This window comes from Pungitius pungitius, chromosome 8 (assembly GCF_949316345.1).
Source record: "Pungitius pungitius chromosome 8, fPunPun2.1, whole genome shotgun sequence".
NCBI lineage: Eukaryota > Metazoa > Chordata > Actinopteri > Perciformes > Gasterosteidae > Pungitius > Pungitius pungitius.
This window is the reverse complement of record NC_084907.1, coordinates 4,239,966-4,263,715: the sequence shown is the minus strand read 5'-3', so window position 1 is coordinate 4,263,715 and position 23,750 is coordinate 4,239,966. Positions and strand designations below refer to the sequence as shown.

Below are 23,750 nucleotides of genomic sequence, written 5' to 3'. Positions count from 1 at the left end.
ACGATCCCCATGACGCAGCCATGAAGTAAACAGACCATCATCTTGCAAACCCCCTGCTCGCCCCCGTACCCCTTTCTCCTGTTCTTACCCACTTATATTAACTCTTTCTATCATTCTCCCTCTTGTCTTTCTCTTATTAACTCTCTTTCTTTGTCTCCTGTTAACTCTCTTTCTCTCCCTCTCTCTCTCTCTCTCTCTTGAGAGTGAGCATACAGGTGGTGAGCTGAGTTGAGCTTTTGAGGGGGGGTTTTGTACGGCGTTGTGATGGTGTGCACATCTACGTGCACACCATGAGACCGTATATCCGCAGCTTTTCAGTGTTTGCTGGACGGCATGCTGCACGGCCATAGATTTCAGCAGGTTGACGCGGAATCACGGCGTGAGTTACTCGCACTCGTACGGGAAGGTGGTGTCTCCTCTCCCTGGGGTTCAAGTCCCCGCTACTGAGACACGTGGTGTCACACAAAAGAGAACAACTCATGGTCCTTAACAACAGGACCCAGGAGCTCAACGAGGTGTTGGAACGTGGAAGATTTTGTTCATGTGGTTTTTGCCACCGCTGACAACATGAGATGTTTCAGGTGTGGCAGGAAAGGATATCTCGCCAGAAGATGTCCCGGTGAAGGACTCTGCTGAAGGTGCAGACAAACGAGGTCTGGAGGATCCTGAGGAGGTCAGGGGGAAACATCAGGGGGAGGGGGGACCTAATTCCCCTCTGAAGAGAAGGAAGACTCTCAAGCCAAGATGGGGTCAAGGAACGAAAGGCGAACGAGAGGGGAAGCGGCTGAGTCTGATTCCTCTGCTGAATGGGACTCCACTGACGGCGCCTCTTCTGGTGGGACAGTCACCAGCACCCGTCATGAAGCACGGACCAAGGGGTCTAACGCATGCGCGAGTCAGACAGGACCCCGCGGGGCAGTGGAAGTCATGGCACTCGACTTCCTTGAAAAGGAGACAAAAGACTGATCGATTGGAGGGTCGATTGGACAACGAGAGGAGAGTGTCATTCTGGTGAGTGCAGGTCGGCGTGAGCATCGCTGCTCGGACCGGAAGCACTTACTTCACCCAGGGGGGCGATCTTCATTCGGCGAAAAGTACACATTCAATTTCCTCTCATGTGAATCCCGAGCTAGTGCCGCTTCTCATGAAAATGCTCACTCAAGTTGTTTCCTGTGAAGAGGAACGTTTATTTTGGAAATACTGCTCGCTTTAAACGAGCGTACAAACGTACACGTGTTGTTGGACGAACGAGGGGCAGCTTGAGTTAGGAGTTAACATATGAACCAGGGTCTGAAAACGCTTATACGAGCATACCCTACACAGCTCACAGCTAAAAAGCTTGATTTTGATTCTTCAGCATTTGATTTTCCCCCAATATCACATTATATCAAGGGCCATCTACCTTATTAATAAAAAAAAAAAAGCCCAACCAAAAAAAAAACACAAGAAAATGAAGATTTGTGTTCTCATTCTTTCTGGTGTATTAACCATCGACTTTGTGTCTTCACGAATTGAAGCGTAGGGCCACAGACGGAATGTGAACTGGGGGTGTAAATTGTTTTAGATTACCCTGTTGGTGCAGACACATTGGGTCTGTTCACATGGTTTCAACTTGTAGTTCTGCCCCCATAAGACAAAACCTTCATTGAAAAGTTACCTTCCTTGCTTTAGTATATTAGTGCCACACTTTACTTGTAAAGCAGCCAATGAAACTAAAACATTTCTAGGCTCGAGATTGAAAGTTTCCTCATAAATCTCAATTTTACCACTGGTTGAACCGCTGGTCTTTCTGCTGAGCCGACAACCTCAGGCAGTTTACTGCCTCTTCGCATATAAACGTCAACATGCTGCTGGTTTTAACCCACCGGTTCGCGTGAATATGCTGCAATGTAACTATTTACCATGTGGAATGGGAATTTATGACAAGGCCTTTTTTTAATGAATATCATCCTTGAAAACAAAGGCAAATAAATATAATTTAATGAGGTTCATATGCACCTTTTAATCGGTATTTCACAGACGGCTCATTCTCCAAGCCCTCACACTCGTAACATAAGCCTTCCAGCAGGCCGCCGTAGATGATTAGCAGCGGATAGAGCTTCTCCAAGCTGACAGCAGCTGAGGATTTCCTGCTGACTCCTGTTACGTCACCGGCCCGAACCCGCCGGCTGCGTCTCCGTGGTCCAAGTGGCACACGTCGGGGTCGTGGACATCCGACTTACAGCATGGGGCCGCCTCCGATCAGCCTATTTGGAGACGCGAATGAGGAAGAGCTCTCGCTTCATCCTTCATGCCGCACCGCTGCAGTTTGGAGACCCGTCCATCCGGCCACCCGGGGTCTTCCATGCAGGCAGGCAAGGAGGCTTTCCATATAACCTTATTTTAGACTAAGAAAGGTTTCAAGTAAAGCAGTGGGCCATTTTCCTCCTTCGCCCTCTACACACACACACACACACTCCGTGCCTGCCAGTGACTGCTGATGACTCCTGCTGCGCTCCAATCCTCCACCCCACTGTCAATTCTGGATGGAAGCTTCCATTCAATAATGTGACATAGGAGAATAAGCCTTGATGTAATGTTGTGGTGGAAAATACACTCTGAAGTGGGCGTGTGCAATAGTCCTTGTGAGTGTCACACAAAAAGATCGAAGGGGGATTATTCTTCATATTATTCTTCATATACCTTACCATAGACCTCTCCCTCTCTCTCTCTCTCTCTCTCTCTCTCTCTCTATTCCCACCTTCCAAAACATATTATATCTCATTGTGAGTCGGTTTAATTAATTTCAGGTCTATAAGCAGCAACAAAACCAATAAACTGCAGCTTCTCACAACACATTTAAGCTTTCTTCTCTCTTTGAAGAGACACTCATCCATCCATCCATCTTACTATACACCGATTCATCCAGCCATCATTTCCATCATCCCATCCATCCTTTGAATTATCCACCTATTCATCCACCCATCCATCATTCCATCCATCCTTCTAATTATGCATCCATCCATCATTCCATCCATCATCCCATCCATCCTTCTTACTATCCACCAATTCATTCATCCACCCATCTATCCATCCTTCTAATTATCCACCTATTCATCCATCCACCACCCCACCCATCCTTCAATTATCCACTTATTCATTCACCCTTCTAATTATCCACCGATTCATCCATCCATCCATCATCCCATCTGTTCTTCTAATCATCCACGTATTCATCCACCCATCCATCCATCCTTCTAATTATCCACCTATTCATCCATCCACCACCCCACCCATCCTTCAATTATCCACCTATTCATCCACCCATCCGTCCATCCATCCTTCTAATTATCCACCCATTCATCCATCCATCCTCCCATCCATCCTTCTAATCATCCACCTACATTTACAGAGCAAACGAACTCTGACACTCAGACACACACCCGTTGTTCACTTGAACCTCATTCATTAAATTATTACCATCAATAAGGGCTAGTTTAGTAAAATGATACACCACATTTAAACACAGCTTAAGATGACCAGGTGCTACGAAATTGATTTAAAATGACATTAAGTAAATCACACACCAATATACTTGTCATCAAAAACCAATGTGGGACAAAATTCAGAATATGTACATGACAACAGATCAATGGTCCATCCCTGCGACTCATTGAGTGGTGTAATAATCGCGGAACGCAACGAATCGATAATGAAATTTGTTGCCAACACTTTTAATAATGGATTTTCATTGATTCGTTGTTGCAGCCCTAGATGATATACAGCTCTACATCTCTGCTTCCCCTCCTGATCGCATCCATCTCGACAACCTTTGCTCCATCTCAGTTAATGGTGAAAGCACGGCTCATAAACTCCGATAATTCTCAGGTAATTCAGTACAAAGCAGGTTTTTGATCGTTGAGAGTAAAAACTTCTTGTGATGTTTGCATGATGCACATTAGCTGGAATCCAACTCAGGAACACCATTTACTAGAAACTGCGCTTTTTACCTGCATCATACTATGACACTATGATCATCATACTATGATCAAATATAAAAGTATGACAGAGTATATCATGTCGCTTAAGTCCATTTTTACCTGCCTCATACTATGATGCATCATACTATGAGGCAGGTAAAAATGGACTTAAGCGACATGATATACTCTGTCATACTTATATTTGATTAGGTTGTCTGTATATTTGATGGGTTCATATGGGAATCTTGAGGTGTATTTAGACCCCCCCCCCCCCCCCATGGAAGGCTTTTTTTCACACAAGGAGCTGAAAAGTAATGGTACATGGAAGAGGGACCATAATATACTTTGGAAACTGAGCATTTTTTCATCATGGGACGTGATAATGATCATTTATTTTCACGCAGACACCTGGTAAACAGGTAGCCTTGTCGAGTCAGTGCCCATCGCATTGAGGGGCCCATCCTGCACCTCGACCCGCTCCTTCCTTCACTTGTTAGTGCGCTCACCTCGGTACGCAGCTCCGACCCGAGGGGGCACTTCTTTTTCAAGCTCCAAGTCCAGTAATTGAGGGATTCATGCTGCGGTTACAGATGAACACCTGCTCTTTTCATGAAAACAACCCCCGGCTCAGAGACCCCAGATGACAAATATGAGCCGTACATGTCAATCCGTTTGAATCCACTCGGCAAACTTTCTCCTCGCCAGGCAACATTGTAGATTAACAGGCTTTCTCCAGATGAACGAGGTTGTATTTTATTTGCGAAGTGCCGAACTAGCAGTGTTTGTTAGAGCCTCACAGCGTCCTCTGGTGTCACTTCAAGAATAGAAACTACTTGGTTAGGTCATTGTGTGTTCAAATTAAGCAAATGACTCTGTATGCTAACTTCATTATCATACGCTACGTTGCATAAGTAGCCTTCTTAAATCACATTATTATGTAAATTAGGAGAGCGGATTGTTCATTATTACTTAGTTTAATTGTTTATTATTCTGTGTTTTTCTAACCTTCCAGCCTTTGTGCAGTTACACGTGAATTTCCTTCAGGATGTTAATTAGGTTTGATTTGTATCTTTTCTTATCTTTAGCGAGGAAGCAGATCAAAGCCGTGTGATTAGTTCATCCGGAGGCTCAATGTGTTTTTACGCTTATTTTGTGCAGCATTCAAACTGTTGTGAATTCTGACGTGGCTCCTTACCTTCGGTAGAGGAAGGACACAACTTGTGTACACAGAGGATGTACGGAGGATCACTCACGGACTGAAATGAGAGGGGAACGTGGCAAAGAAACATCAACATATTATACGTATTATATTTTTAGATATTGTCAACTTTAGCTAAATTGCAAAAAGAAAAATACATAGAAAAGAGAGATAGGCAATTAGATCCTGAAATGAAAAAGGAATTCTGTGAAATGGCTTTTTTTTTAAATGTCAAAATGGAAAACTTATATTAAAGTGTGTGTCTGGAAAAAAAATACTTAGGAAGGAAAAAATATACATATATATAAATAACTATATATATATATACAAAGTTATCTTTTTTTCCCCTGCCATCTATTTTGCACTTGCTTTTTTCTATTTGCACTGAATATTTCCTTTGTAACATTCAACGGAATACACATTATAGAGCGTTCTTCCTTAATGAGGACGGCTCCACGTTGAAGCTGGAATCACCCTTCAGACTCACACTGACTACGTCAGTGCCTTCGGTGCCAGAACAAAGCAGGTTGTCCTAACATCTCCACGCAGGCACCACGCAGGCACCAAGCCTCATTATCAGCCCCCCCTCCCCTGTCCATCCGCGCCACCAGCTTACAGGCCAAAAAAAAGACATGCAGGAATTCCCTCCAATCAATCTAGAAACCGATATTGCGTTTATCCGGAAATGTGAAACGTGGACCAGCGCTGCGGCTGCCGCTTCAAATCAATCATCAACTATTCTGTTGGAGCCATGTTCTCACCTTCATTGATTGATTGCCTGCACTATAAAAACCTCACCAACATTTTGAAAACGATTGATTCATTTGTAGTTCCTCGGAGAATGAGTGATACGTTTCCTCATCCCAGGAGTCTGACATTTCAACATCCGAGTGCAGACACAGAGACGATATCACTTTGCGTTGAAAAGGTGAATTTGTTTACCAACTAATTGATTAATGGACTACTTGTTTCTGCTGTATTGGTTCAGCAATGACGGAGAGAAAAAGCTAAATGTGTCCCTGCATCTCTCCGTTCCTTGTTGGCGGTGTGAGAACACGCCGTCCCACTTTGCGTCTGACTCCTCTCCAGCTTTAGCTCGCTCTGTGATCCCGGACTTCACTTGGGGGGGGGGGGGGGTGGGGGCGATCATTTTTCCGTCGTTACTGCTCAAACGCTTTGAAGGTGGAGGAAGTGAGTCTGTCGGGAAAATGTGTTTACTTGTGACTTTAGAAGACCTAAACAGACCGCTTCGAGCCTTTCAACAGTGTTTGGGACGACTTGAAAGCCTTTTTTTGGCATTTCTCTGCTACTTCTACAGCGTCGTCGTTAGGAGAAACCTTCTCACCTGGAAACACCTTCTCCTGCTGTAGTCTGTCTCCTCCTTCCCATCTAGACGTGTGCAAGTAGACGACTTACCCTTCACCGCTTTCTGCCCTTCCATTACACCTTTTAAACATTGTTTGTGGGTGTGCTGCAGCACTGACGTCTCCATCAGGGCCCTGGTGGAGACGTCAGGGCCCTGGTAAACAGGGTGAAGCCCTGGGAGAACCGCAAACCATGTTTGCAGCGGACGTCTCTGAATGTGTGTTCTGTGGTGTTAGCGAGCAGGACGGGCAAACAGGGCCCATATGGTCGGGACACCGCTGTTTTAATCAGTTTGACTCACCTGCTGTCGGGTGTGTGTGTGTGTTTTGGCAAACAGAGAACTGTGCTCTCAGAGTGTGTGTGTGTGTGTGTGTGTGTGTGTGTGTGTGTGTGTGTGTGTGTGTGTGTGTGTGTGTGTGTGATTATTTTCTGTGTGCCAAATGGAAAGATCAAAATGTCTCTGAAATACATTTGTGCTCAGATTAACGTACCCTCAGACAATTGTAAGTGTTACATCTTGCCAAAGAAATGCTCTTTTTAATTTGTCGTCCTGCAAAACATGTCAATTGTCTCCTTGTTACATGCATACACCTTTTTCAAAATAAACTACATTTTTTTATCAACGAGAAAAGATTGTGTTCTGGATGGAAAACAAACATGGAAGTCACCTAATCATGAAGGAGAGACCACAGAAACCTAATTAAGTGTTTCATGATCCCTTTCTTAAAGGCGTTTTTGATGTCTAAACCTTACTGAGTGGTTTCCTGTGGCGTTTGTTCTGAAAAGAAGCTTCTGTAATTATAGCCGCTGTACGAGGAGACGTTGAAGGGTCACAGGGGTCATTTTGGGAGTCGTGCCGTGGATTCTTTGTTCCCCTCTCGAGATGTTCGCGCCCATGTGTCCTCTGTAATAACTTCCTCTGATGAGGCCGTTACTTTGTGATATGGAGACCAATTGTTTCTACATGTCACGGACATTCGAGGTGAGCCACACAGGAGGTAATCACATTACTTCAACTTTTTGGGGGGAACTCAATCTGGCCCCGCGTCAAAGATGGACCGGACCCAATCGAAACGCCCCCCCCGAAACACGAGCAGAGCAAAACGTAGGAAAGGCCTGCATGGATGTCTGTGTGTGTGTGTATGTGTGTTTGTGTGTGTGTTTTCATACCAGAGGCCCTGGAGCGTTTCCACTCCACAATCAAGTGCTTCATTTGAGCTTTTAGCAGAACGCTGCCGTCTCTTAGCGGCACTCGGCGAGTCGACGCGGCGTACGTGCACCCTGGAGCCCAGCGGATCGATGCGCGCGCGCTTTGTGAGAGGGAAACAAAACGAGTAAATGAGCTGTTCCCTCGTTTGTTGATGATTGCTTAATGGCTTCTGGGTAGACAGGCGCGGTGGCAGGTACGTGGCTTTTGGCAGGCAGGCGAGAGAGATTCAGGGAGAGAGAGAGAGGGAGAGACTGAAGGAGTGATGCCAACGGCGGGGGGGTTGGGGAGGGGGGGGGGGGGGGGCTCTGAATGGAGGACTGAGCTGGCTTTCCTCAGTGGTAACCCTCTCCAGCTTTTGAGTCCTTGTAGCCGCGTGGCAGCAGAAAAGCTGACACGTGGCGTGGAAGTGACCACAAAGGGAGGGAAACCATTGGCCAGCTCAGTGTCACCCGGACCCCTCGCTCTCCATCAGCTGTGAACCCCCCCAACCCCCGCGTTCCCCCTCATATCTGTGGGGCGCACTGAATCCAAGAGAAATCATCTTGTCTCCTAAAGGTGTCGGTATCTAAGTACCTGAGACATAAGAAAATAATGAGGCCAGAATAAAACACGACGTAAACAACAGTAAATACCAAAACCTGTACCGTCAAATATTAGTTTATTAGTTAGTCTGCTGTCTCAGCGTGGTTGGCCCTGTTAGCTCTGTAGCTACCATTAGCTTCTCCACAGCTCGTGGATGTCTTTAAATTCCATAATTGTTACCATGGATACGGCATTGTGAGCTCGCACTGAGAGCCGCATTCGTCCAATGGATGCGCAACGCTCACGTTAGCCGCTAATGCTACTTCATCCTCCCTTGTATTCATTTTTTATTTTATTTTTATATTTCATTTATGTTGTACATTATAATTTATTTTGTTAACGTTTTACTGCCTCTCTCTCTGTGCTTTTTATTGTTTAAAGTTCCTAACATCATATTATATCATATCATTTTGAATCTGGACTCTAGATTTTGAAGACATCCTCCAATCAGCAGCATACTAACATAAAAACTCATGCTAGGGAATTGCTAAACACATGTCTTAATTCCTGTTGTACATTCGAGGAACTGCTTGATTCATATTATTTGACCTCATTTTAGTAGCACTCGATACTCTGGGTTCACTAAAGGAGCCAATCCTCCAACAGCTGTAAGCGAAGAAGCAAATATTCATCAGTTCCTCATTGTAGTCGACTCAAATGGGATGGAATGGAGTGTGTGGGGGACACCTCCACTCATTCGTTCCCCCCCCCCCGGGGGCCAGGTTCAACCAGCTGGTGTCAGTCCTCCGAACAGACGCTGCTCACTAATGACCGTGGGATTTTTTTTTTTTTCACCAATAACCTTCTTCCGGCCACATCGTCAACATTGCGTAACTCCACTTGCTCCTCAGCGGAGCCGTCGTCCCCGCTGTGACTCATCCAACCCCCCAGGACCCCGTTCCCCCCCCCCCCCCCCCCCACCCCCACCGTTTCAGCCAGTCGGCGGCCCCGTCGTCTCTTTGTGGTCCATCTCTCTCCTTTTACTTGTGTTTTGTGGCTCTCTCTTCCTGAGGGTTGAGGAAGTGAAAGATGCTCCACGCGCGTACAGCCGTGTTTACGTTGTCTGTGTCAATAACCTGCAGCGTGATCGCGCAATTCAAATGGCTTTGAATGAAAATAATGTCGAAGCCCCTTCCTCCCAGCTTTCCAAATTGGCTTAATCAAAAGGTGAATTGTAACTGGAATTGTGCCATTTCAATTATGCGAGGTCATTCATATTTAATTGGCAGCTGGGGCAATACTTCAAAGTTTGAGTGGCTTTGGCCCCGAGACCCGTCTCTCCACTTGAATATCCCTCCTCTAATGACCTCCTTTCCCCGCAAACTCGGTCCTCATCTCCCCATTCCTCCCTCCCATCTCTCCTCCTCTCCCTCACCTGTTCTACCCCCCCTCCACACACACACACAGACTCCTCGTCTCTGTTTCAGGAGACACTGAGGTGAGAATCGAGGGCGATGTAGGACAAATGAATTAACAACATCAGATTAAATAGGATTACTCGTCTCTGTGACTTGCTGCTCCTAATGAATTATGTAAGCACCTCCTGTCCTGACCACATTAAATGGCACGCCACTGAGCTATAGCTACAGTGTTGGTGTGTGTGTGTGTGTGTGTGTGCGTCTCTGCATCTCATCTGTGTCAATCCACGGGTGTCGTCCTACCCGACAGCACACCTCACACGACCCCAATGTGGGTACAACAGAGCGGAGCGTGAATAGAACACATTCAGCCTGAGGACCTCTGATCCCGGAGGTCCAGCTTGAGACCCGTCAAATAGCCAGAACATTCCCACACTACCCACGATGCAGCTGTGGTGCAGACACCGTGCGCCTGAGACACGGTGTCCCCTCACAGGCCGACGGCACCAGGTCCTCGCCGATGAGGAGGCGACGAATGAGGACGAATAGAGGAAAGAGGGTGTATAAAAACAACGTGTGCAAGTGAAATGACACACACGCACACACACACACACGGTGTGTGACCCTGAGTGTGGCCGCGTAGTAGCTTGTAGCTTTCTGCTTCATTCACCCGTCCGTCAGCATGAGGATGAACGCCTGCACACACACAGGTTTATTTCTGCACGAGAAAATGTCGGTCTGTGTGTGTGTGTGTGTGTGTGTGTGTGTGTGGAGGGTGTAATGACATGTACCCTCTATGCTGTGCCCTGAGCGATCAGGGTCTCTGTAATTAAGGGTTTTCAGGACGCAACGTTTAACCCCCCCTCCCCCACACACACACACACCTCCCTCCCCCTCCTATGAGGGGTGATTCATGCCGTTTATCCTGCACACAATTGGCGGCCTCTATTACCTTTCTTAATAGTGCACAGTGTGTGTCAGTGTGCGCCATTGTATTCATGTTTGTTGGGCCTATCCGAAGTAAACAAATAAGAAGTTCTTTGCAAATGCATCCGTGTGGAGGATCGTTGAGACACGGCATGAATTTCACAGCGTTTGCATGAATCACAGTGAGAGGAATCTGCCAGTTGTGAAAGTCGGTCAGTACAGATGTGATTCATAATTCCTAAATCTGTGTGTTTGTGTTTTCAAACCGCGGCCTATTCAAATGACGCTACGCTCATTCTGGTGTATTTTTAAGTTGCCACAAAGCTTCAGGTGCTCCACTTGAACTGCAGATGAAAGCCTTGAAAAGCCGAGTCGCAAAACGCTCCATTGTGAGTTTTTAGAGGTTTTTCATTATTGAGGCCTCCCACTGTCAATGATTGCCAGTCTTCAATTTAACCACGACTCACACAGCATTAAAGAGTGCCTGCCCCGCTGAATGTTTTGTATCTGCAGTGCGTTATTTTATTATTATTTCTTTTTCATAACTGGCCCCATAGAAAAAGCGGAAGTAGTGTTATTTACGATGCAACTAAATTAATCAGGTAATTACGGTAGCACACGTTTAAACCTGTCGACTCCATCTGGTCCAGGGATCAGCGTTTGTCTAATGCCCCCCCCCCCACTCCGCTGGCTAATTAACAAAGAACGCCTGAGAGGCCGTGGATGTAGTGAACACACGGTGTGAAAAAAAACTGACCTTGATCAAACACTACACACACACAGATGTGTGTTTGTCTGTCTATTGTAATTATTAAGTGTGTGTGTGCACATTTACATTGAGGTTTGCCAAAATTGTCTATTTTCTACTTCCGAATGGCGTGAAGCTAAGATCCACCATATTTTAAAAGCTCTATAATGTGTTCACTGCTGATTAGCTCTTGTTAGCATGCAAACCCACACAGCTAATAGACCTTCCGCCTGCTAACAGTTAGCAATTAGCTTAAAGTACTGCCTCACTCGACTGTTCATTTCAGTTCAGTTTCCTCCTCTGCAGTGCGTTAATCTCTGTCGCCACGGTTACCTTCAGCTGAACTTGTGTTCTGCAGTTAAAAGGGTGGTTAAACTGCTGTCAGGGTCGTTGCCTGAAATGTGATCTACTTAAAAAGACACTTTCGAGCGTCGCAGCGTCGTATGAAAGGGTAAGAAACCGTCCTCTTTCCACCTGTTACCCCCCCGATCCTGACCTCCGACCCCGTCTGCCAAACACAGTGGGCCGAAAGGCCAGAACCGATACCGGCTGTCACAAATCACACAGACAAACGCACTGGCTTAAAAGACAGCGGCGGAGGGCAGGAAGTCAATAAACGTAAGATGTCGGGTGGAAATGTCAGTCTCTTGTTCCACTCAGGCACCAGAAAAAGCTGCTGGGGCCCTCGGATCACATTTTGGATCCATCCAGTCTGTCATGACTCCCTACGTCTTCCGTGTCTATCGGACCGTCCCCCCCCCCCCTTTTCTATTGCCATCTGTTTTGGATCAATGCGCCTTTCGTCGCTGTCTCTTTGCAGCTCGGGTCATGCTTTGCTCTCTCAGACTTTCCCACCCGTTACTCCCCCCTCCAGCCCCTCCCTCTCCGTGCCCCTTGTGTCTCGGGTCAATGCAGGGGCTTTAGCCGTCGTCGCGTTTAGGCGGAGGTTGTGTTTTATCAGAGCCGTCACAGGCTGACCTCTCCTTCTCCACGGGGGGGGGGGGCTGCAGGCGGGTGGAGGAGGATCGAAGGAGGGAGGGGCGGCCTATGAGTCGGCTTATGAGTCCGATCCATCAAAAGGCTTCGCCGGGGTGGAAGATTTGGATGGCGGACACATTTTGGCCTTCGAGCAATCGGCTCCTTTATTACTCCTCATGCATCAGTTCCGTTTGTGAGACTCTGCTGAGCTCCTGTTGAGGTACATTGAATATTCCAAATCAAATTCCATGCAATCTGGATAAGCTTTTATGTAATTATCAAATCTTAGAATCAAAATGAAGCAAAAAGTGAAGCGAGCTTACATGATGGCCGACCAGCTCCGGTTCTGGGTTTGCTCTGCAGCTTTCACATAGCGTCTCTGGCTGCTTTGCTGTGCGCCTCTAATTAAAAAAAAACTAAGAGCAATACATCACATCACTTCATCCTGAGTGAACAAGCCGGTCGACTTTGTACCGTTGGAGCCCGGTGAAGATGTTTTTAGTTTACCTGTCATAGCAGCAGGTCAAGATGACATGAGGTCGTATTAATTCATTCATGCGGCACTCGTCTCTTGTGAGGAGCACAGGCGGGTAAAATGAAGGAAGTGGAAGGACTCTGCTGTTAACGTCAGATGCTGTTGAGTTTGTAACATGCAAACAACTTTTTTAAAAATTTTAAAAGGGTTCTTTCTGTGTGACAGAAACCGTAGCTAAAAATATCTATAATGTATCCCATTATGAAAATAATGCAACAAATTGTTCTCTAGGCCGTAATGTTCCATATGAAGATATGAAAGAAGCTTGGACAACAGCGAGCTACGTTTAAAGCTCAATGGCAGACTGACACCAGCCTCCATTTCCTCTCCGATGACCTTGAGGTCTCCTTGTCGATTTGTCGTCTCTTTTAGGTCATTTAGTTCTGTGTGCTTTCGTTGTCGTTTCTCTTTCTATATTTATTTTTTGGCCTCTGTGGTTACTTTAAGCCTCTTACTTGTTGTCTCTCCTTGGTGACATTCTGTAATAAAGGCCAGTCTAAAGTCTCTCCTAAAGTCAGTGTGTGTGAGAGGGAGAGTTTGTGTGTGTGTGTGTGAGTCACATCTGCATATTCATGCCAGTTGGTTGTGCGACAGCGTGTCTGCGCTCTTGTGAGTGTGTGGTTATGAGGCGCCATCCATCACTGGCGACTGATGAGGTGGCCTCTGTGACATCTGGAGTCAGGAGCCATAAAAGATGCATCACACTCCAGCTGTACGTTTCAAGGACGCAGACGCCAAAGGCCTCCGGGCTCCACGTCTTCATCGCTGTGACAGGTGACTGCGGCGTCTCGGGGGGCCTCGCGGAGAACCTGGACCACTTTCATCCTGCTCTCCAGCAGGCGTCGTGGCATCGCTAGAACATTTGAAGCATGAAAGAGACGCCTTTTCTAGGCCCTCTCATGCCGGCCCATACCAGGGGGAGCGAGATGTTCATTCATTGGATTACGGTCCATTTAGAGTCAAACGAACCATGAAGCAGGGGATGCTTTAGGGCGGGACTTACTGTGATTGACGTGATACTGCCACTACAGGAGTAATACACGTACCTCAGTATGCCGCATTCCAAATATGTCAACTTCTGTTCGTTGGTTGCAAAAATGACAGAACACGGCGTGACCATAAGCCAAGATGGCAATGGGGGCGCATGGAGTAGCGTGCTGCGCTGGGAACCGCAGGGTTGGTGGTTTGAATCCCGGCTGCCCCATGTTCCATGTCAAAGGATCCCTGAGCAAGACACCCAACCCCCACTGGCTCCCCAGTAATGCATGGGTTGTGATGCAATGTAGGTCGCTTTGGATAAAACCGTCAGTTAAATGACGTGTAATGTAAAAGATGATGGTCCACTTCTTATAAACAGTCATGGATGTCCATCACATCCTCGTGAACAAGACGTCAGAGAACTGTGACTCAAGTTGACATTAATTAAGCCACAAGACCAACAAAGTCATAAGTAAATACGGTTCAGTTAGACCAATAAATGACAAAGTCAGAAGAAATAAGCATGTGATTGTATGAAAGAATTGAAAGTATGAAAGTGTTTTCAAATTAAAATGTTCCCCTTTAAGTTACACTTTTAAATTGACTATTTATTATGGTTGTGTAACTGAGGAGTCGTTAACCTCCTCCACAGACGGAGCAATGCTCTTCTGCTTAAATGAAACTTTTTCACCCAGACATAATGTGAGTGTGAGTGCGTCTCGGGTCCCAGCAGATCAAAGGGTAATTGGAGGAACTATCTAGTAAGAGGGGGGTTTGCAAATTTATGAGTTTCTCAGAGAATATCCAGAGGGATGGAATTTAATTCTGACTGTCCATTAGAGACGACCTTGATGGACAGAGATCAAATAATCCGTGACCTCACCCACATTTTGTGTAATTAGGAACACTTCTCCTGAGTCGAGCGCATAACCCAGCGAACGGGAGGAAATCCGCTCTCATCTCCCACATTTATTATCAACTTCTTACAGATTAGCACAAGCCCTGGAAAAAAGCAGTTACCTTTTACCTAAACCAAAAGTCAATTTTCAGTTTAATCATTTAAGCTGCAGCTCCAGGTTTTAAAAGCACGTCTGTCTATCAGCCAACTTAAATCTTTCCTCGAAAATACTTTCCTCTTTATTTCTACACCTTCCAGATAATGCTTTCAATGTATTCATTTACTCTTTAGTCCCCTCACTTTGTCTTAGTCCGTCTTCTTATCTGAGCTTGTCAATCACAGCATTGCTCAAGTAGCAGAAACGTATTAATAAATATATTTTTCTCTTTTTGGTAGGCTTCAGTGTTGAAAGCAGTATTTCTTCTGTTGTTTTTTGGTCAGTGTTCATTCAGGGAGGATTTACTAAGCAGCAGCACTCTACCTCTTATGTTTTATTTAGGGGGAAGAGGTCCAACCAGTTTAAGTAATTTTATTACATTCAAATTGCAATGGAATATTAAAGGAAAGCTGACTTACATAGTAAAAGTTACTAGGCATTGCTGGAATGAATACATCAAAACCTCCTATTCTATCACCCGAGCATGAGCCCTAAAATCAGAAAATGACTCAGCACTTTTTTACTTCCTTAAAATATGATGATGAAGAAGATGAAAAGATTTAAGCAAGAAGTGAAGTCATGTGACCGTTCTGGCGTTTCCTTATAGCCTAACGAGTAGTCATGTGACCGTGGTGGCGTTCCTTTATAGCCTCACCTGAAGTCATGTGACCTTGGTGGAGTTTCCTTTTAGCCTAACTTGAGGTCATGTGACCCAGGTTATAATCTGCGCTTTGAGGGTGGGAACCAGTGAGACGATAGCTTCCAGTGGACGTCCTCGCTTCGTCACATCACACTTTTCATGTTTTCTCGCTGTCAAGAAAATGTTAACCGTTGGCCTGTTTCCACATGAATGCAGCCTTATTCATAGGAAATCCCCCCCCCCCCCCCCCCCTGTCTCCCTCCAGATCCCTCAGATCAGCTATGCCTCCACGGCCCCGGAGCTCAGCGACGACCGGCGCTACGACTTCTTCTCCCGGGTGGTCCCGCCTGACAGCTTCCAGGCCCAGGCCATGGTGGACATCGTGAAGGCCATGGGCTGGAACTACGTCTCCACGGTGGCCTCGGAGGGCAGCTACGGAGAGAAGGGAGTGGACGCCTTCATGCAGCTCTCCAGGGAAGCAGGTAAGAGCGCTCAGTGAGCCTCGGCCCGAGTGGATCAATGGAGGGGGTTTCTCTTGTGACCTTTTTACCAGATTCATATCTACACGGCCTTTTGTCGCTATCGTTATAATTGGAGGATGACACTATCCACCGTTGCGACATAAAGGAAATCAAATACAAACGGCCGAGTCAAAGTGAAAATTGAAATGAATTGATCAGAGAACGCAGGGATGCTGATTCCTCCCTGAGTAATCTCGGTGACATTTGGACCAGTCTGAAGACTCCTCGCATCTCACCGGTTTGGACCGTGTCCTGACATTTATGCGCCAGTGTTTTTTTGCATGCTGCTCGTGCCCAGAAAACACGAATTGGTCGCCAACGTTTCCAAAGACGAGCCCTTGATCGTGGATCAGTAGGTGTTTTTGAACCGTGATTCTATATTTTGAATCCATGCACGGCTTGTGCTCTTTAATCCTTCAACGGATTCTGTTTGGGGAGACCTTGTAGAAAAGGTCTAGGAGCTGTAAAGGGAACTGGAAGGACACTCAAGGAGTGGAGCAGTCCACCAGGCCTGATTGCATCTGCAGTAAATTCTCTGAAAGAAAGATAAACAAGCAAAAAACATCTGGAGAAAAATGCACAGAATGAGTCATGTAGGGGTCAGCAGTTGAAGGCGAGTTTGAAGACGTGGGTTTTGAGGGCTTTGAATGACGATACGGTGGGAAACTGGCAGATTTGGATGGGGAGGGCCTTCCGGTGGGGCGGGTGGGGGGTAATATTTTGTCTCTCCTGTATTTGACCGGGAGCCAGTGGAGGCTGCATAGCGGCGGGTGGAGGTGAGCAGTCGAGCAGTTCTGAGCATATTGGAGTAGTTGCAGTAGTCCAGTCTGGAGGTTATGAGGGCATGGATGAGAATTTCGGCGGTGGCCAAAGAGAGGGAAGGTTTGAGCCGTGCAATGTTTCTCGGCTGGAAGAAGGCTGACTTGGCGATGTGGTTGGCATGGGGTTCATCGGGAAAGAGAGGGTGGGGTCGAGGATGATACCGAGGTTGCGGAGGTGGGTGGAGGGGGGGGGGGGGGGGACGATGGAGCCATCAATGTTGAGAGAGAAGGTCATGCAGGTAATGAGTGGATGAGTAAATGAGCAGGAACTTGTTTTTTCACGCGTTGCCCTACAAAGCTCAGCAACAACGTGTCTAATAAACAAAAAAGATCGCTGTTACTGAAGCACGAACGCTGCTCGTCAAAAACATCTACAACGACTTCTTGTTTCCCACCTTTCTGTATCCGTCTTTGTAAGTCCTCATCATTACTGGCATAACCTACCAAATGATTGAGCGATATCTGTGGATCACGCCGCATCATCATCATCATTATCGCTGTGACTGCTGGATGAGAACAGCCTTCTTGAAATACTATATGTGGAAAGGTTTTTTGGAGGAACGGGTGATGTTCGGAATTTGACGATAAATCCACGAGAAGTGAATTATTAAGACAGTCTTCTGTGCAGAAAGTGTTGTAATTGCTCCTAAATCCTCTTTGTTTGATGCCATCACCATGTGAACATGAACTACACAATACACACTACGCACTGCGCCTTCTCAGCAGATGAATATCTGATAAAGAGCTCTCTCTCTCCGTGTGTGAAATGTACTTTCTGGTTTATCTGCAGATTTGTGAGTAATCCGCCATGTATTGATTGTGCGAGGTTCCCCCCATTAGTCAGCAAGGCACACATCCACATGTTGACTCTCTCACACACACACACACTCACACAAAAAATGTTACTCCGGTAATATAATTAGACGGCGTTGGTTTGCAGCGGGGTGTTGGATAAAGTAGTCTGTACACTCACAACCACACACTCACACACACACTCACACACACACACACACACACACACACACATCCAGTGTGATTAAAAGTGGACTGATTAGCAGGAATAGAGTTTCTCTCTTAATAAACCTTTCTTACGCTTCTCTCACAACTTCTGGTAACAAAATGTGGTACTTTGTGTAATTTTGAGGTATTTTTTTTAATGTCTTCTACACTACATTTATTTTAAACATTGGGTTCTGAATAAGACACATTTTGCTGAAAACATGATCATCGTTGATCAAAAGAGACAAAAGGAAGAAAATAATCAGTATTTTCTTTTCTTTTGACAAGAAAATCTTGATATTTGCTATAAAAATACAGGCTAAAGAATACAAGGTTTCAGAGATGTGTTCTAGTTTCATAGGTAACTTTTTATACTAGTATAAAACGTACAGGTGGTATATACAACCATTCTGTTGGATGTCTTTTTCTTCCCTGCTGTAAATATTGACAGGTTGACACTTTGATGCCAGTCGGGGTTTTCATGTGGAGGCTGAAGCTTGAGAACATTTCATCAGCACGGATCCGGTGGGGGGGGGTGAAAACTCTTTTGTTGTGATGGGAGCACGAGTCTGACCGTCCGCTCCATGTCAGCAGGTACGCCGTAGTTTCGGCCACAGCTTTAATTAATTATTGACTAGCTCAGCAGGAGCCAAATCCTCCGTAGTCGAGGCCAAAATGTGAAGAAGTTGTTTGTTAAACCACTGACTTCGGACATTGTTTAGTCAAAGCTTGACATGAAGTGCAGAGCACTAACCAGAGCATTACCAAAGCTCACGCTGTGATGGCTGAAGTTACCACGAAGAAACCATCGCGATCAGGGTTTTATCATCCTTCCGCTTCTGGAACGCAGACACATTTCAAAAGACCCTCAGGAAGCCGCCCCTATTATCTCTGAACCAGCAGGACGGTGAGGGAGAAAACGCTGTGAGATGTTTGTTTTTTTCTTCGTTCCTTCGGAGGCTGAGAACGCTGACTGGATAACTGGGCCTCTTAATACCATCCGAGCAGCATATTGGCAGCAGATAGCCGGGAGGGGGGTAAAGTCTCCGAGCTGTTTGTTATGTGGAGCATCCTGTGGAAGACCCACGCGGGACGCGAAGAACCAAAGAGCTACCTGCAGCTACCGTTTGGTTTTCATTCTACGTGAAATCAGGCGTCTCACGAGAGGCCGCAGTGTAAGTAGGGACACTAAACAAGCAGACGATTACTAAAATACCTAACAGTCTCGGAATTTCATGCACCGATGAGCAGAACACTAAAATGTGTTCCTCAAAGCTGCATTATGGCTAATGGCCACCACAAGGTGACTCCTCTGGCCCCCTAGACGTCCTGTGGGAAAATGTGACTCTACTGGATTTGTCCCCCTCTGTAAACATAAGCACAAACAAAGATGTCTATAGTCTGCTTTTAAAGCTGAACTAAACCTGGCTTCGGCATCATAACTTATATTTATACTATAATATTTTAAAAGGACAGAAGACAAGAGACGCAGATTGGCGGTGATGGAGGCAGAGATCCGTCAACCAGAGTTCAGTAACACCTGTAATACCATGTTTTTCTCAGCTTGTCTCAGGACGCCGTGTCAGCCATTTGTCAAGAAATAACGCCTTCACTCCCCGTTAAAATATTCTGTTTTGTAAAACAAATCCCCCCCCCCCCCCATCTTTATTGCTTCCACTCATCTCCGTCGTGATCGGAAACCCAGCCGAGGTCCTCCGCCGGAGCGACGCCGACAGATCCCTTCACTTTTGTTTTCAACCTAATCTCCAGGTTTTTATGGTGAGTCATTTGGAAACGAGCGCCCTGAAAGAGATGTTTAGAGCGGGAGGATCATGTTTCAATGTGGCCTCTCGGTGTGAAGTGCTTGTGCGGATGCACATGAGCTCAATAACACGTAGACATCCCGGTTTTGGATGGAGAAAAGAAGGAGAAGAAGAATTTGTGTTGAGAGGTTAGCTTTGAGTAATCAACAAATGCATCATTTGACTGCTTTTCACTTAATTTAAAACTTGGTCTACCGCAGCTTTGAAATGATGGGATACGCCAGGTTATATGAGGTTGCCCAAATTTGATTTGTACATTAAACCTAAAAAAAACAAACATACTTGGATCATACTTACTCATACTTGGATCAATTTTTACAAATTTCATTAAATTGTTCTGTCTTCCACCAAAGTATAGTTATGTCAAAAATCATGCTACTCTCATATCATAAGTATTAATTGGAGAATTAGTTGGGGGTGTTCCATACTCTTCCAATAAAGCCCATAATTCATGTTGAGTCCCAAACATCAAAGAAAGTGTATTTTTGTGCTTGAATCCAGACTGATGTCTGGAATGAGATGCAGCGTCGTCCAACCACTTCAGGTATCGTTTGTCGGGAGAAAGACGTTGACCTTGACTCCTCTCAGGTGGTTCACCTCGTGGTGAACAACGGAGACCAAGAGGCCGAGCAGCAGACAGTTTCGTCTCATTACTTTACCATCAAAAGCTTCGGCGGCTTGGATTCTCGCGTTGAGATCCAGTCCACGTCTTTGAAGAAGTTCTGCTTTCATGTAGGACGTTGCTGCTGCTGATTGGAACGCGGAGATGGTCCGCACTGACTGAACTGCTCTCTGCGGCGTTCCTCCAAATGAGCAGTGGAACATCAGCTAATGAACATCCTCTTCATCGTAGCATCTGTGGCGATTTTCTTGATGTAGAAGTAGTTTTGCATACATGACGATTGAACGGTTCAGAGTCAGCTGTCAGAAACAGAACGTCTTTTTGGCGTTCCTCTCCCCTGGCAACCCCCGAGGCGATCGTGTTTCCGGGCCTCTGAAAAACCTGAGCAAAATGTGTCAGCGGGCTGATGTGACGCCGCTGTGGTTAAGATGCGTTTGTCTCCACCGGAGGATTGTTGTCTCGGTGTGTGACATTTCAAACCCTCACTGATTGTTCTTAAGCTCCGTCTCTGAGCTCACAACCTCATGTTTGTGCCACATCGTCTATTCGTCTCGGAGCGAAAAAAGGGGGGGGAGCTCTCAGGCATCCGCTGTGTCTCCAGGCTACAGAGGAAAGATAAGAACAAGACAAGAAACCCTTTCAAATCAGCCTTAAGGTAAGCTGAGGAGCTTCCGATGGGAGTCGAAAGCCTGCCGCGTGAGTTCAGCTCGGTCCGTTACGTGGCGAGAACATCTCCTCTTCTGCAACGCGTGGCGAACGCTTTCCTGCAGAACAAAGTCCGCAGCTGCTAGCAGACATTCAGAATGAAAAGCCAAACATAAGTGTATATAGTGTAATATAGTGAATCTTTGGGTGTAAGCTTTGTATTTCTACATAGTTTCCTCCACTTTGAAAGTTGGCGATTCCCAAATGGCCGGCAGATACAGCTACAATACAAGCTCCCAATAACCTCATTCATCAGCTCATATGCCACACTCACCATGTAGTCACAACATCACATATTAGCCGATCCATCAACCTGATACACACACACACACACACACACATTTAGCCTCCTATTTCTATTCATGACCATGTGTGAGCTGGTTTGATCAGACTCACTTCCATAAATGAATTTGTTTTTGGGGGAAAAAATTTCCCCGGCTCTGTTTCCTGGGAAGTGGCCGACTGGGTCAGTGTCCTTCGAGTGGAAAATGTCTCGCTGAAAATGGAGTTAGAGCGTAAAACTGCCGCAGAGTTGTGAGACGCCGGCTGAGAGCTTCATTTACGCTGTCAAACTGCTCCCCCCAGGGTCGGTGGACTCGCTCCGATTTCACTCTCCTCTCACTCTCGCTGGACTTCGGATCTCCGTTCCACATGAACTACTACGAGCACGCGTCTAATTGGACAGGGAACTCAAAGAAATATAAAGTGGGTTACGTCAGTTCATGGAACGCTTCTCCTGCATTGTTGTCTTCTTCGTGGCCAGAGTCAGGCTTCCACCCACATATTTCTGTGTGCATATTGACCTTTTAGAAATAGTGTCAGGTAAAAGATGATTAAACTATTAGATGGGTAAGGTTGAGGAGGAGGTTTTTGCTTTTGCCGAAGGAGAGTTGATGCTCTAAATGGATTATGGACAAGCCTCTGTAGCAAACATTCCATGTACTAGTGTATGGCGAATACAGCTGACTATGATTCGGATGTGCAAATGCAGGCCTCCTCCTCCGCCTGCATAAAAATAATCAGATATTAGCTGACAGGAAATGAATGTAGCCCATGTAAAAAAAAAACATGTATACATCTAGTGTTAATAAATAGTTTGACTCAATAAATAAACAGTTTAAAAAGTTAAGGTTAAACTACATATTTCATTTGTTTGATGAAATGTAATGCTCATGGGTACGAATGTTAAAAGTGCATCGGTGTTTATGTATGTTTCCTTTCTGATAGAAGCAGTTGATTTGATGGATGTGGTCACATGACTGGGCTGACGGGGGCGCGCGAGAGCGCAGAGAGTGGAAGAGCGCGGGCGAGAGAGAGAGAGACGGAATAGGTGGAAAACGGGTTTTTGGAAAAAGTTCTAAGGAAAGCGTAATAGTTCCAGCCACATACTTTGTGGAGTACCTGTGTGAGGAGTAGCAGTGAACCTCAACACGAAGTTTGACACGCTGTGACTTAACGTTACTTCACTCGTTAATTCAGCGAGCGGCTAAAGTAGCAACGTGGACGGACGTTAGCCGGCTGCTAGCTAACCCAGCTACACGCCGTGGCTTCGTCTCGACTGCTGGAAACAGCGAACCCAGAGAGAGGACCACCCAGGTAGCGCCTTGAGCTACCCGGTAATAATCCGAGTTGGTTTGGATAACGCCGGATTAACCACCTGCTCCGTGAATGTAGCCACCGACCCGCACCGTGCTCGTGGACTGAGACCCGTGTACCGGTCATCTCGTCTGCTGGACTGCGTCACGTCAGAGGGAAGGTACCAGCCGTTACGTGCATCAAACCAGGCCTGCAACGTTTGGTATTTTAATACCAAGAATAATATATAGGGTTAATTAGGAATGAGAACACACTTGAATTAAGTAAAGAAACTCCATCGGCCCTATCGATCAATTCAGAGAGTAAGACTGACTACACGGGAAGATTAAAACTTTTCAAATATTAACAATGATGTCTCTCCGTGTTTCTGGCGGCGGGTCCAGGCATCTATTTGTTCTCACTTTGTGACCTTTACTTCCTCTGCTGTGATGGTGAATTGCGTCCAATTGGTATTTCTTCATTTTCTGCGACATTTCAAAAACTTCACTTGACAACTGAACGGAAACGTGTGCGTCAACTAAATGTCGTCTAGTTCACATACTGAGACCCAAATATAAAAAGTATGCATCATCTGCTGCATTTCCTGTTTGAAACTACCCAAAGCTGCGCTGACGGCTACCAGTGGATTTCTTTGAAAATTAAAAGACTGAAAATTCTCAGGTCCGTGAGAAGATTATTTTCAGAATTTCAAATCAGATTGAGATTTTGGGAAATTTGTTTTTTTTGGAGAAAGTGAAGTGCTCACTGAGCAGTCCGTTAGATACTAAAATGCTGTAACATTGAACTTCCTGTTGTATTATAAACATCTGAGGCATCACAGCAACAATCACACACATTTACACTTTCTTTAATCAAAATTCTTTGCACCGAAATAACGTCAAAGGGACAGAATAGAAAATATAGAAAGAAAAAGAATAGACTGTACAAAGGTGTTTGTGATCTTTCAGATTATTAACGCTGTCATGGAGATGAAGATCAATAACTCATGACAGGTGATGACAAAATACCTTTTCTCATTGAAGCATACAGATCATGACATTTATTTACGATCGATTCTGTTGGATTGTTTAAATCTGCCCTCATGGCAGATGAATAAATCAACAACACTCTTCATATCACACAACATAAGG

The 23,750-nt window shown here is 45.7% G+C and overlaps 1 protein-coding gene across 1 annotated transcript in view; it reads left to right on the top strand.

Annotated features, from left to right (window-relative positions):
- grm7 (glutamate metabotropic receptor 7) overlaps positions 1 to 23,750 on the top strand; it is a 104,439-nt gene that overhangs the window by 13,718 nt on the left and 66,971 nt on the right. The window contains exon 2 of the mRNA XM_037490593.2: positions 15,799 to 16,015. Coding sequence (XP_037346490.2) covers positions 15,799 to 16,015 — 217 coding nt within the window. The remainder of the gene's footprint in view (positions 1 to 15,798; positions 16,016 to 23,750) is intronic.